General features: G+C 43.8%; 1 protein-coding gene across 2 annotated transcripts; it reads right to left on the bottom strand.

The window, feature by feature from the left end:
• Positions 1–2,036: 2,036 nt before the first annotated feature.
• On the bottom strand, positions 2,037–14,751 carry GPN3 (GPN-loop GTPase 3). Of its 2 annotated transcripts, XM_082356003.1 has the most exons (8): positions 14,598–14,751; positions 12,224–12,332; positions 6,908–7,075; positions 5,083–5,207; positions 4,380–4,495; positions 4,134–4,230; positions 3,119–3,247; positions 2,037–2,668 (listed from the first exon to the last, which is right to left on the bottom strand). In XM_082356003.1, the coding sequence occupies exons 1-8, from the start codon at positions 14,709–14,711 to the stop codon at positions 2,606–2,608; spliced, it is 921 nt and encodes a 306-aa protein (XP_082212129.1). In that variant the 5' UTR covers positions 14,712–14,751; the 3' UTR covers positions 2,037–2,605. The 2 variants fall into 2 exon arrangements, with proteins under 2 accessions (XP_082212129.1, XP_082212130.1); XM_082356004.1 differs by lacking the exon at positions 6,908–7,075.
• Positions 14,752–15,104: the final 353 nt, after the last annotated feature.

The raw sequence follows: 15,104 nt of genomic DNA, 5'->3' as shown, positions 1-15,104 counted from the left end.
CGTGAGGTGTGGGCAAAAATGGAGATGGATCTCGGGGTCACTGAATCCCAGGGATAAATCACCTCCTTTGTTTTTCCTTAAAGATCACCTTTTCAGTGAAGCATTCCTTGGGGCACACTATTTTAAATTCAGTCCCACTTCACTCCCCTTTCTTTTTTTCCTTAGTTCTGATTCTTTTTAGTTTACTTCTGTGTTTTGTCTCCCTCTCTCCGTGTGAACGTCGACAAGGATTGTGTTTTGTTCACTGCTATATCCCTATGCCGATAACAGTGATGGTACATGGTAAGCATCAATAATACTTGTTGAGTGAAAGAATGAACTCAGTCCACTGATTTTAAAAACGGAGAAAGGATCACAGTGAGAAGGGATTTGTGTATTACTCTTGTGTGATTATGTGCTGCAATTCTTTGTGTAATGGTTGAGAAAATGGACTCTGGGTTTGAATCCAGCTCCAAGATTTATTGGCTGTGTAACTCCGGGCAAGTTAACCTCTCTGTGCCTCAGTTCTTTGTCTGAAAATGGAGATAACAGTACTTACCTCAGTTTTCTGAGGATGAAACGAATTGCATGTAAATAGCTTGGAAATTACACGGCCGGAACATACTAAAAGCTCAGGAATTCTTAACCCATTACGCCTCCAGTTAAAAGCCAAGGTCATTGCTGCTTCTGGCCATTTCTTCTGCCAGTGCCTCAAACTAGATTACTTTGTCGCATGTTCCCACAACTGATTTCTTATTTACATCTCTGGCCAAATTGCACCTTTTAGGGGGAGACTTATTTGACGGGCATGCAAAGTAGCCCCCCACAGTCACTCTCCATTTCATTACTGTTTTCTTTTCTTCACATTCCTTATCAGAGGTTTCCTTGTTTATGGTTAAGGGCCCAGCATATCAGTGCGATGAGAGTAAGGTCGTGTTTGCCCTAGGTGGTCCCATCTTAGCCCCAGTGCCTGGAACCCACTAGTAAATTTGTCTGAAGAATCACGTCAGGCTCTCCTACCAGACAGTGAAATCCTTCAGGACTGGAACTGTCATATTCATCTTTTAAACTCCAGCTTCGAAAGGGGAAGGAAATGGAATCTGACCCTTCACCTCTTCCCCACGGGCACACACCAGACTCTCCAGAAGCTAAAGTAGGGAGGTATAACTCAAGGAGTAGTGAAGAGGGCGAATGAAAAGCTTTCTTTCTTCCCCTGTCACATGACAATAACATTTCTAAAATTTAGCAACACTGGGAGATCAGGGTGTTTTTGCCCTTTGCATACTCGAGGGCCACAGAAAAAGTCCCCGAGCAGCCCAGCACATCCTCATGTTGTCCACTCATCATGTTCTCCTGAGTGCCCTGTGAGAATAGCTCACACCAGCGGACCATGGTGCAAATACCCAACTCCTGCCCCCAGCCTGGGCCGCCAGGCACAAGTTACCACTGATAGCTATGGCCCCTCACACTTTGCATCTTTAATGAAAATGGATCAAATTTGACACTGCAGGGGTACTTCTGCTATCTAGGCCCAAGTATGATTAAAAATTTAACCCAAGTTACAGGTTTTCTACAAAGACTTAATCTGCAACAGCAGGAAGATCCAGCACCAATGGAGACCGGACCTGCTGTGAGGATTAAATGAAAGAGATTATGCAAAATGCTTCTTTTTAGCACAATGCCTGGCAGAACTCAATAAAAGAGATTCTGCTTTCCTTTAGTGGGTACTAGAGAAATATCTGTTGACTGACTAGCCATTCCCCAGGGCCTATCACAAATGAACTTAGAAATACTGAAAATAAACAATTCAATGTGTCAAGAAGTTAAAAAGAAAAAATTATCTTTTGCATTTTTGTGTGCATTTGTTATTCAAGTAAAGTAAACATTTTTAAGTGCTCAGAGACTACAAATCACACTTTAAAAAAAAAAGTCACTGCCTACATTTGGACACTTGGGGAAATTTACACATTCAAAACTTTGAAAAAAAAAAACAAAAAACAAATTGCCCTAGCTGAATATTTCAAATTCTGACTGGAAAACAAAAGTGTAATGAAAAGTTAGTACTATTTTCCTGTTTCTTTTATTTATATACATATATATCTTAAAACACAGTTACTTTTCATTTTTAAATTACACAAATAATACATTTTCAATGTAGGAAAACTGGAAGATACAGGTAAGCAATGGTCTTAGCTCTATCCTTCCAGATTTTTTTTTCTTTGGACACATATATGTATATTTTGTTACAATAATTCCTGTCCCTCCAAAAAAACTTCAAAAATAACAAAAATCAAACAGTAAAACTAAAAGTAGACTGGTCTTAACTGTATCACAGGTGCTAATTTATATTATAAACACAAATCTATGTACATTCATTTCAATTTTGACTTTTAAAATCTAAATTATGCTGTTCCAATAATACTAAAAGATGCCACTTTAAACAGCAGCAGTTCCAGAATAACTAAGAACTTGATTCAGGCATGTTCTTGATGGCTGATAAAGAGTCAAGTATTATTTTTTTTCATTAAAATAAGTAGCTTCTAGTATTTCATCTTTAGAAGAGAAGAAGGTTCTGCCAGTTCAGCCACAAGCTCCTCACACATTCGGTTACTTTTTAACAAACTCTTCATTCATTCTGGTGTTCTTGAAAATATTCGTCAAACACGGAAGATGACTCATCTTCATGTTCCTGACACAAAGGAAACACAAGATAAAAATACATCCACTTCCCCTCAGTTAGACCTAGTATGTGCTTACATGTTTTTCAGGTAATGCTCTATAAGGAGCTAACGCCCAGCGTCAGCTCCAGGTGTTGCTCACAGTAATCGTTAATAATAACAAAAGGAATGACTGACAGAATGTTTCCAGACATGTGGTAAATTAAAGGGCTTATGTCTCATTTAGAAGTAAACTCTTCCTCGAGTTTACACTCACGCCGATTCTCAGCTCATGTGCTGTGACAGGGCCCCACTGACATATGTGAGGGCAGCCCGAGCCCAGTTGCATTTCACCTCCTCTGTCCATGTATGCCCAGGCTCTGAGTACAAAGAGCTTAACTCCATGGGATTATGCAGGAGGCCAGTGAGTGCTGGTAAACGTTTTTACCAAAAGGCAATAAACACCCCAAACCAGAAATTACCTTCGGTTCTTTAAATTCCAAGTCTTCTCCATACTGAATGGCAAAATCAATATGCTGTAATACGATGTTCATGCTTTCTTCATCTGACTGATCGTAAGGCAAAAATCGAACCATGCTGTAGTCGTCAATCTACAAGTTGAGGATTTCAGAAAGGGTCATTCTGAAGTACAGAATACTTAATTTTCAAATTATATTTGAGTTTTATAACCATTTACACTTCTGGTTAAAACCATTTGTGTCTGTGTGTGTGTGTATGTGTGTGTGTATGTGTGTGTGTTGTGGGGAGGAGGGACAGACAGAGACAGAACAACAGCAAATCAATACTGATTTTTCTGGCCTCTGACCAACTAGAATACTTGCTAACTTGTTACTGAACCAGACACTGTTTCATAGGCATTTACCTGAACTCAACCACCACTGGTAATTCCAAAAGGCAAGGACAGTCTGAGCTCCCAAAACAGCTTGGAATAATAGACACGTCAGTTAACTTACTGGCTACTGCCAATAATTGCTTCTAAATTAAACTGCTGACCAGCCAGCCCACAGACTCCCACCCTCCTCCCCTGGCAAGGCAATAGGGTTGGACCATGTTTTCCAAAATGGTGGCCACTGAATGGATGCCAATACACACCTGACCAGGTCATTAAAAATAAAATCCACTTGAGGATAGGGGGAGGGGGTGGGGTGAGATGTGACAGGGTAAGAGAGTGTCATGGACATATATACACTACCAAATGTAAAATAGATAGCTAGTGGGAAGCAGCCGCATAGCACAGGGAGATCAGCTCGGTGCTTTGTGACCACCTAGAGGGGTGGGATGGGGAGGGTGGGAGGGAGGGAGATGCAAGAGGGAAGAGAAATGGGAACATATTGTATATGTATAACTGATTCACTTTGTTATAAAGCAGAAGCTAACACACTATTGTAAGGCAATTATACTTCAATAAAGATGTTAAAAAAAAAAAAAAAAAAATAAAATAAAATAAAATAAAATCCAACAATTTCGAAAGCTTACCAGTCCACATATAGCATTAGTCAATTTTTTGAATTTTTTGCTTCTTAAGTCGCTTGTAGGGTCATCTAATAAAGAATACATGTCTGGATCTAGAAACCTTTAAAAGTGAGAAAGAAGACTGATGAATAAAAGGAAGACTAAATCAGGAAACTAGATTTATAGACTGACGGAACCTCACATCGAAATAAAGCTTAGAAGGTTCATCTCTGCAGCTGACATATGATGATATGGAAGAAGCAAACTCACTTCTCAATTTCCTTTTTAGCTTTCTTACTCAGCAGATCCATTTTCGTCATGACGTTAACTTGAGGAATTTCTAGAGAGATCATAGCGCTCAGGGCTGACAAGATGCCAGAAATAAACTGAAGAAGGAAACAGAAAAGGGAAGATGAATCAACTGGTGCCAACAAAGTTCCCTGGTCTCCACATAAAAGAGAGGCTCCTGCTCCTCTCTGAACAAAACTGCCCTAAGTAAAAGAAAGGCTAAAGTAAAGTAAAAGAAAAGACAGTCCACTAATCAGATTGTTGACCCCTGGTTTCCAAGGGTGAGGATAAGGAGGGAAAATGTAGATTTAATCCATGGTGATCACAAATCTCAATTTAGGTGATATCTTTAATCTTTTCCATCAACTATTCCTTAGGGGCTACTAATGGGAAATAATGTTTGTTTCAGATAGTTCATAAACTAGACAAAACATCATCAGAAAAATAAACTTATATGAAGATACACATCTGCCTAATTTTTCTTGGTAAGTAGTTCCCCCAAATCTATACAGTATCACAATTTATCATTTGAGTTAAAAATACATTATAAGAACTTATATTAAGGGATATTAAATAATTCTGGAGTATAGTTTGTGAAACATCCAGAAATCACACAACAATTAAAGGAGATTGCCATCTGCTTGTACCCATGACTGAAAAATCGACAACAGATTTATCCTCGAACCTTGAACGACTCCACCATGAATTGAGAATCAACAAGAAAAACTCCACACACTCGAAACTCCCACTGTTCTAGTTGCTGGACCAGCTGTTTCATCACGGGCAGGTGAGTGTACAATTCAATCTGACCTACATGAAGAACATTATGAGACTATTACAATCAGGATATACGTTAAATTACCAAATTACAGGAAAACAATTTCCTATAAGACAGCCGAGGAAAAAAAAAAAAAGGAAGTCAACCTCTGGTGGTAATATATTCAATTTTTAAGGGGTCTTACAGGGTCTTGAAGCAACCACAATACCACGAGAATCCCAAGGAAACTATGCAGTTTTTATGTAGAAAGTGAGGTTCTTCACACTTCCGTTTTTGCTGATCAAAAGTGAATGCTACAAAGGTGTGTTAGGTTTGGGAATCTTCATCAAGCTGTACACTTATGACCTCTGCACTTTTCTGTGGGTGTGTGTATGTTCAGTTAAAAACAAAGGGGAGGGACTTCCCTGGTGGCACAGTGGTTAAGAATCTGCCTGCCAATGCAGGGGACACGGGTTCGAGCCCTGGTCCGGGAAGATCCCACATGCCGCGGAGCAACTAAGCCTGTGCACCACAACTACTGCGCCTGCGCTCTAGAGCCTGCCAGCCACAACTACTGAGCCCACGTGCCACAACTACTGAAGCCCACGCGCCTAGAGCCCATGCTCCACAATGAGAAGCCCGTGCACCGCAACAAAGAGTAGTCACTGCTTGCCGCAACTAGAGGAAGCCCGCGCACAGCAACGAAGACCCAACGCAGCCAAAAATAAATAAATAAATAAATACATTTATTTTTTTTAAAAAGTGAGAGCCACAAACGATCAAAACTAGGTTAGGCTTAAGTCTTAAATTCACAGTTCGGCTTGAGCAGTCGTGTGATCATCTGTCCCCTACCAGTCTCACCTCGGGACACTCCCCTTTGTTTACTGTGCTCCAGCCACAAGGGCCTTTTTGGTGCCTCAAACCCAGCTCATTCCTTCCTGCCTCAAGGCCTTCAGCATGCCGTGCCCTCTGCCTGCAGCACAGTCTCCCTCACCTCACCCTATGGTCTGGCTTACATGCTACTTGATGAGAAGCCTCCCCAACCTCCCCAACCTCCCTGCTGTGTGACGGTCTGTGCTACTCCTCTGGAGTGCCTGTCAGAAATATATTAAATAATCATTTGGGTGATTATTTTATTTGTTTATTTATTTATTTATGGCTGCATTGGGTCTTCCGTTGCTGTGCGTGGGCTTTCTCTAGTTGCGGCGAGCGGGGGCTACTCTTTGTTGTGGTGTGTGGACTTCTCATTGCAGTGGCTTCTCTTGTTGCAAAGCACGGGCTATAGGCACGCAGGCTCAGTAGTTGTGGCACGTGGGCTCAGAAGTTGTGGCTCGCGGGTTCTAGAGCGCAGGCTCAGTAGTTGTGGCACATGGGCTTAGTTGCTCCACGGCATGTGGGAGGGATCTTCCCGGACCAGGGATCGAACCCATGTCCCCTGCATTGGCAGGCGGATTCTTAACCACTGCGCCACCAGGGAAGTCCATTTGGGTGATTTTTGTTTATACCGCCTAGCACTCCCACTTGCCCGTGGGCTCCATGAGGGCAGAGACCATGGCTACCTTGCTTTCTAGGTATTTCCAGTGTACAAAATAAGCACTCAGTAAACTCAATGAATTAATATAAGCCAATGAGTAAGCGAGTTGTACCTTACCGCAGCAGGGTTTAGAGCTACGAATGCTCACTCCACTTTCTCCACTGAGGACAGAACGAGGACGACTTCAAGGAAAATGATACATTCAAATAGCTGACTTACCTGGACAGTCAAAAAGGATGTAGTCATCCTCTACATGGCCAAGACAGTCCTCTAGCCAATCGAAATTATTGGCAAAGTATTCCATGCAAAATACCAATCCTCCATTGGGACCGAACTGCAGAGTATTGTCCTCCATCACGTCATCCACTTCAATCAATTCCCGGATGTCTGAAACCACAGAGAGGGCCCAGAATACAAGAGCATTATCCTCACTGGTGATAATTAACAATTATATAAAAACTCACATGCATGAAATTACTTCTGTACATGGTTATTCACTGTAGCAGCATCCATGGTAACAAATTAAATACATTTTTGTATAGCCAGACAATGAAATCCTATCCAACCATAAAAAGGAGAAGCTCTTTGGGCTTCCCTGGTGGCGCAGTGGTTGAGAGTCTGCCTGCTAATGCAGGGGACACGGGTTCGAGCCCTGGTCTGGGAAGATCCCACATGCCACGGAGCAACTAGGCCCGTGAGCCACAACTACTGAGCCTGCGCGTCTGGAGCCTGTGCTCCGCAACAAGAGAGGCCACGATAGTGAGAGGCCCGCGCACCGCGATGAAGAGTGGCCCCCGCCTGCCGCAACTAGAGAACGCCCTCGCACAGAAACGAGGACCCAACACAGCCAAAAATAAATAAATTAATTAATTAAAAAAAAGGAAAACTTTAAAAAAAAAAAAAGAGAAGCTCTTTAAGAACTGAGGTGATATAATCTTCCAGGTATACTGTTAACTGAAAAATGCAAGGTGCAGAACTCTGTGTTAGAATGCCATCATTTGTGTTTAAAAAAAACAAAGACAAAAAGACAAAAATTTACTATATACACAAATATACATATTTTATTTTACATGCATAGACTATGGAAAGATACCCCAGAAACTAGCAACACTGGCTGCCTCAAGGGAGGGTAGCCACCTGCCAGGACATGGAACTGGGAGGAAGACGGTCTCCTGCATACTTAACTCTTCTGTACCTTTTGCAATTTGAACAATGTGAATATACACCACCTTTTCTTAAGCAAGTAAAACAAAACCATACCAAGTAAACCAATTACCGTTTCTTAATATTATCGCCCTAGGGAAGCTACTTAACCTCCCTGTGCCTCACTTTCCTTATGTATAAGAGTGGGGACAAGTCATATACCCTGGGGTAGAAGGATGAGGACTATATGAGATAATGTAGATAAATCACCTATAGCAGGAGCTTAAACATTCTGGTATACTCATGCTTCTCTTCTATTACAAATTTTTGGAAATCAGTACTCTTGTGTTCAAACCTACAATCTCGGTTCACTCACAGCCACGTTTATATGGATAATATCTTCCTATGCACTTTCCCAGGGATAAACATCTGCTCAAAGTTAGGGCCTTCTAAAAGGATGACTCAAGGACACTAGTCAGTAAGGCACTTGGACCAGAAAGTGATGTGAACTTGGGGTGGGGGTATTTTTGTTGGCTGCCATGTGCATCCTGAAGCAGAGAAGGCTGGTCTGTAAGACAGACAAAAAGAGACAGAAAGCCAGCCTAGATTCCTGTTAAGTTTTTATGTTTTGGGTTCTAGTCTCTCATAAAGCCTTGCTTGCTCTTGGGTTTTGTGAGAAGTCCCCCAATTCCTTCTAAAAAATCCTCCTTTTACATAAGCTAGCTTGAGTGCTCTCTGTTGGAAGCAACCAAATGATCCCAAAGCAATGCAATGCTTTTTCTCAGGGAAGATGACTGTTTCATACCTCTTCCTCTCTTTTCAACCTGCCTCCTTCACCCTACCCACACCCACTTCTAGCCACCCTCAGCTGATGACCACACATGACATTCACAGAAACCAGAAGTCAACAAAGGAGAATTTCCCACATTCCCACCACCAATATTACATGGTGCCTTCCACCTTGGCTTCCTTCCGGCTACAATGGAAGAACCCCCCAACTCTTGGCAAAGGCAAAACCCTCCACCTGTTTGGGAGCCCCTCCCCTTTCTCACTCTCGCGCAGTCAACCTTGCAGTCATTGCCCTCTCTGGTATCTTCAGTTTCTTTCTTTCTATTGGATCATTCTCTTCAGCATACAATTCTGTTCCAGTTACCGTCTTCAACCTTAAAACCTCCCTTGATCCTCACATACCCCTCCAGTTACAGTCCCACTTCTCTGCTTCTTTCACAGCAAAACTTCCTCAGCAAGTCATCTCCGCTCAGCATCTACAAGGCATCACCTCAGTTCACTCTTCAAACCACTCCAACCTGGCCTCCATCCCTACCATCCCACTGAAATCACCAAAGTCGCCAACACTTCCACATTCCCAAATCTCACAGCCACTCCTCTGTCCTCTTCTCGTACAACTTCCCAGCTGCATCTGACATAACCAGGCACCAGCTCTTTCGTGAAACAGTCTCTTCTCCTGGCTTTTTTAAAATAGATTTATTTATTTACTTATTTATTTTTGGCTGTGTTGGGTCTTCGTTGCTGCGTGCGGGCTTTCTCTAGTTGTGGTGAGCGGGGGCTACTCTTCATTGCGGTGCGCAGGCTTCTCATTGCGGTGGCTTCTCTTGTTGCGGAGCACGGGCTCTAGAGCGCAGGCTCAGTAGTTGTCGCGCACGAGCTCAGTTGCTCCGCAGCATGTGGGATCTTCCTGGACCAGGGTTCGAACCCGTGTCCCCTGTACTGGCAGGTGGATTCTTAACCACTGCGCCACCAGGGAAGTCCCCTCCTGGCTTCTTTGACGCTACATTTTCCTGACTTTTCTCCTACCTCACTGACCCCACCTCCTCTACCAGACCCCTGAAGATGAGACACCTTCAAGGGTTGGTCTTGGCTCCTTTTCTCTAATCATATTCCCTACCAATGTGATCTCATCCAGTTCTGTGGCTTTATGTTCTAACTATACGCTGTTGACCCTCAAATTTACACCTCCAGGCCAGACCTCGTCCTGAATCCCAGAATATTACATCCGAATGCCTTTTTTTTAAAATTAATTAATTATTTATGTTTGGCTGCGTTGAGTCTTCGTTGCTGCCCACAGGCTTTCTCTAGTTGTGGAGAGCAGGGGCTACTCTTCATTGCGGTGCATGGGCTTCTCATTGCGGAGGCTTCTCTTTGTTGCGGAGCACGGGCTCTAGGCTTGTGGGCTTCAGTAGTTGTGGCATGCGGGCTCAGTAGTTGTGGCTCACGGGCTCTAGAGCACAGGCTCAGTAGTTGTGGTGCAGGGGCTTAGTTGTTCCGCGGTATGTGGGATCTTCCTGGACCAGGGCTCGAACCCGTGTCCCCCTGCATTGGCAGGCAGATTCCCAACCACTGCACCACCAGGGAAGTCCCCGAATGCCTTCTTGATATTACCTCTTAGACAGTTATCAGACATCTCAAACTTAGCAAGTGCAAAAAGAACTGCCTCAAACTTAAACCGATTTGTCTTCCTCCTCAGTAAACAATATAATGCACTCAACAGCTCAAGTCACAAACCTAAGAGTGACCCTTGATCTCTCCCTTTCCTACACCCTTCTAGCTCAATCTCCCACAAAATGCTGCTAATTTTACTTGCAAAATATATACCGTATCTGTCTGCTCCTTTGTATCTCCACCATGATCACCCTAGTCCAAGCCACCTAGACAACTGTAATAGCCTCACTGCTGGTCCCTGCTTCGACTCTTGACCCTCTAGAGTCCATTTTTCATCTAAGAGCCAGTTATTTTTAAAAACATAAATCAGGGACTACCCTGGTGGCACAGTGGTTAAGACTTCACGCTCCCAATGCAGGGGGCCCGGGTTTGATCCCTGGCCCGGCAACTAGATCCCACATGCATGCTGCAAGTGAGAGTTCGCACGCCACAACTAAGAAGCCAGCGAGCCACAACTAAGGAGCTCACAAGCCGCAACTAAGGAGCCCTCTTGCCATAACTAAGGAGCCCGCCTGCCGCAACTAAGACTTGACACAACCAAATAAATAAATAAATATTAAAAAAACAAACAACCCCTCCACCAAAAAAACAAAACGAAACAAAAAGAAAAACCGTAAATCAGATGTCAATCCTCTCCTCCTGCTGGAAACCCTCTAATGGCATTCCACTGTTGAAAGACGCTATAAATTGAGGATTTTTTTTGGGGGGGGGGGGGGCGGGGCTGTGCCACACACAGCTTGCGGGATCTTAGTTCCCCGACCAGGGATCGAACCCATGCCCCCTGCAATGGAAGTGCGGAGTCCTAACCACTGGACTGCCAGCGAAGTCCCTTATAAATTGAGTATTTGTGTCCCTCTAGAACTCATATGTTGAAAACCTAATGCCCAGGATGATGATATTAGTAGGTGGGGCTTTGGGGAGGTGAATGGGATTAGTGCTTTTATAAAAGAGGTCCCATAAAGCTCCCTCTCCCCCTTCCATCATGTGAAGACACAGTGAGAAGTCAGCAGTCTACAACTGGGAAGAGGGCCTTCGCCAGAATCTGACCATGCTGGCAGCACCCTAATCTTGGACTTCCAGCCTCCAGAACTGTGAGAAATCCATTTCTGTTGTTTATAAGCCACCCAGTCTGGTATTTTGTTACAGCGGCCCAAACAGACTAAACAGGGTAAAAAACAGGAAAAAAACCCCATACTTCTCATGTCCTACTAGCTCCTACCCATCTCTTCCTTCACTCCTTATGCCCCAGCTCATCAGCATCTTTGCTTTTTCTGGAACACACCAAGCCCTTTCCCATCTCTCCCTTATATACTGACCTTGATGTTCTTCCATCTTGGAAAGCCTTTCGCCAACTTGGTGAGCACATTCCCATCTTCAGGTCTAGGCCCAAATAGCTCCTTCTCAGAGGCATCGTCCCTAAAGCAACCTCCCCCAGTTATTCCTTCTCATCAGCCTAAAGCAGTCCTTATCACAATCTGTAACATGTTTATCATTTTGCTTATCTCCCTTGCTAAAAGGTCCACAAAGGTAGGGATAGTATCTGTCTTGTCCTCTGCTATAACCCTGGTGCCTGGCATAAAGTAGGTGTTCAACAGACAATTGAATGAATAAATGAAAAGACTTAAAAGACAAAACAAAACATTTAGGTTGTTCACTTATAGTATGATCAGCAGTAAAATAGATTTACCAAACATGATCAAACATGAAAGAAACAAAAGGGAAGGGTGGTGAGGGAAGAGTCTACTCACTTTCAATTCTTACATCAGAGACTAAGAATGTCACCAAATGACATTCAACCTCATGTTGTTCACCACGAAACCAGGGGACCAGACTGTATTAATTTTCAGCTTCTGTGTTGAGCAGCCAGTGCTCACTGCCTCCCTACTCCCTTATTTTTCCTGAAGGTGGGGGAAGGCTCTGCTCAGGACTTACCAGCCATCACAGAGTAGTTGAAATGTTCTGCTGCAGGATCTAGGTTCACAACTTGGACAGACCGATTGAGGGCTTCGCAGTGCTGGACGATGGTGGCACAATAGGTGCTCTGTAATGTCACAAGGCATGAGGGGTTAGAGCAACAAGCAGTGCAGTGCTTACCCTCTACAACTCCAGAAGGACTCTCCACACCCCTTGGGCAGTGTCTACTAAGGCCAAAACTATTCCTTCATTGACCAAGAAGCTGACTGAAAAGAGGGAAAAGGCACTGGGCTGGGAGTCAGGACACCTGACTGGGCTGCAGATCCAGACCTGGCTCGGACTCATGGGTAACTCTGGGGAGGGTGCTTTTCCATTCTGTCCCTCAGTTTTCTTGTCTCTAACTGGAATGGCCTCCATGATCACCAAGGCTCCTTACTGCTCTAACATGCAACAAGTGGAATTTAAAGGGAAGATTTCTGATTACACAGTGCAGCACCTGACACAAGGTGTCTCCACTAGGATTGGTACAGTCCAAACAAAGCTTTAGGTGGGGTGGTCAAGGACGATGTCTCTGAGAAGGGAATATCTGAGCTGAGAGACAGCAGTGTGCTTGCCAAGCCAGGGGAGTAACATTCCAGGATGAGAGAATATCAGGCCAGTAAATAGCCTGGAAGTGCACTATCAGTTTACAACTTTTGGTTTAGAGAATTTTTTATCCCTCATGTACTACGTTAAAATCTCTAGGCTACTTGTCTGTCTCTCCCACCCTCTATTTAAAGGCAGGGATGTGGGAACTTCCCTGGCGGTCCAGTGGTTAGGATTTGGCGCCTTCACTGCCAGGGCCCAGGTTTGATCCCTGGTCAGGGAACTAAGATCCAGCAAATCACACAGCAAGGCCATAAAGTAAGTAAGTAAATAAATAAAAGCAGGGATGTGTCTTATTCAGTTGTATACGCCCAGGGACTAGAACAGTACCTGGTACATAATAAATGCTTGATAATTATTTCTAATTGACTCATATGTTTGAATAAACTCCACAAGTACACAGGATTTTTTGTGTGGGTGTTTTAGTCACTACACAATCCCCAGGGCCCAGAACAATGCTTGGCACAAAGAACATGCCCAGTGAGTATTTCTGGTAGCAGGCATCAAAAGTTTATAGAAAGATACTTATCTAACACAATCAGTCTGAAAATTAATCTAGAATATAGAAATAACCTCTATCATGCTTTTATCTTTCTCCTCAGTGACTTTACACACACTGTTCTCTCTGCCTAGGAGGTCCTCTCTATGCATCACACTGTATTTTAAGTAACTAGTTACCTATAAGTATTCCCAAATAGACTACTGGCTTCGGGTAAGCAAGGGCCATATCATAGTCGCATGTGTATCTCCTGCACCCAGAATAGGCCAAACATCAGAGCAACGTGTTTGTCAATTTAAAAACTGAAGCCACACAACACCTCCACAGTCTCCAGTGTTTCCCACACTCCTGTTATTTGATCAATATCGTCACAATTTCTACCATATTTGAGTGCCCCTAATAGGATTCCCTTACTAGTTGTTTACAAGAAAAAACTGTATCTCTAACCAGAAAACCAGTTATACTTGCCATAACGTGAAGGTAACCATAAAATTATATACAACTTTAACAAAATTCTTTCCGTTTTAGCTAAATATAATTGCCTGTCAAAACCTCTGAGCCTAAGATATGCTCTCCAAAAAGACTTGAGAATTAAAGAAGTGTTGAAAATACGCTAGCACCAAACTGATGATTTCACCTCAATGCAAACTGAAAAAAAACTGAAAAGGGAGCAACTTTCTCAATACACGATTCAATGTTCATTAATGTCAGGCCCATGTACCTCCTAAAGTCTCCTCAAATTCCAGAAGTCCACGTCTCAATCTCTGAGAAGCAGTGATTAACGAGACCCCACCTTAACCTCCTGGGTTAAAGACAGGGGACAAATTCTGGAGTTAGACAAAACTGGATTCAAATTCCAGTCATCACTTACTAGCTGTGTGACCTTGAGCAAAAACTTAACCTTTCTGTGTCTCATTTTCCTTACCGGCAAAATGGGAGTAACAGGACAACTCACAAGGTTGTTAAGGAAATAAGTTTTTTTTCCTTAACAGGAAAGGATCTGGGGCTTAAGTACGCAATACCTGGGGCAGTATCTGGGGCTTAAGTACGCAATAAATATTAGCAACTATCATCAATCTCCTTTCAAAACAACAACAAAAGGGACACTGAAGCCCAGGCTGCAGAAGCGAGCTGCCCAGGGTCTCAAGGTCCCCAATAAACACAACCGCCAGCCCCTCCCTCAGAACCTGAACCTCCCGGCCTCCCACAAACTTCGACATTTCTCTCCTTCTCCCGCCAAAGCCTCACCTTCCCGCTGCCTGCGGGGCCCATGACCAGCTGCGCATACCGAGGCATGGTTGCTCCCCCGGTTCCTGACACCTCCCGCCGCCGAGACCCAGAGGGCGACCACGACGCTCCCATCAGCCTTCGCGCGACGCCCACTGAGTTCCCGGAACACGACTACAAACCAATTGCAGTCCAAATTCCTTTTGCGTCTTCCGTTCTGCCACGCCTCTGACTACGGAGTGTCCCGAAGGCCAAATCCCATGTGAAACGCGTTTTGCGAAAAGCCCGGGGAGGGTTTGCGCGTGCGCAGAAGTAGTTGGCTGAAAAAGACGGTTGGTATTCTGGCGAGGTCTGGTTGCCTTGGTGATAACGGACAACCGTAACACTCTGCATCCCTCAGCCGCGTGCTTTGGTCCTTTATTTGCGTACTGATGTTTGACCTATATGGTGACCCTCGAGATTTACAAATTTGCAGAGGATCTGGATACTGAGGTGGAAGGCACCTTTCGTTTTAGAGGGAAGGTATAC

This window comes from Balaenoptera borealis, assembly GCF_965194805.1.
Source record: "Balaenoptera borealis genome assembly, chromosome: 14".
Taxonomy (NCBI): domain Eukaryota; kingdom Metazoa; phylum Chordata; class Mammalia; order Artiodactyla; family Balaenopteridae; genus Balaenoptera; species Balaenoptera borealis.
Note: the sequence above shows the minus strand (reverse complement) of the source record. Positions and strands in the feature narration are given on the sequence as shown.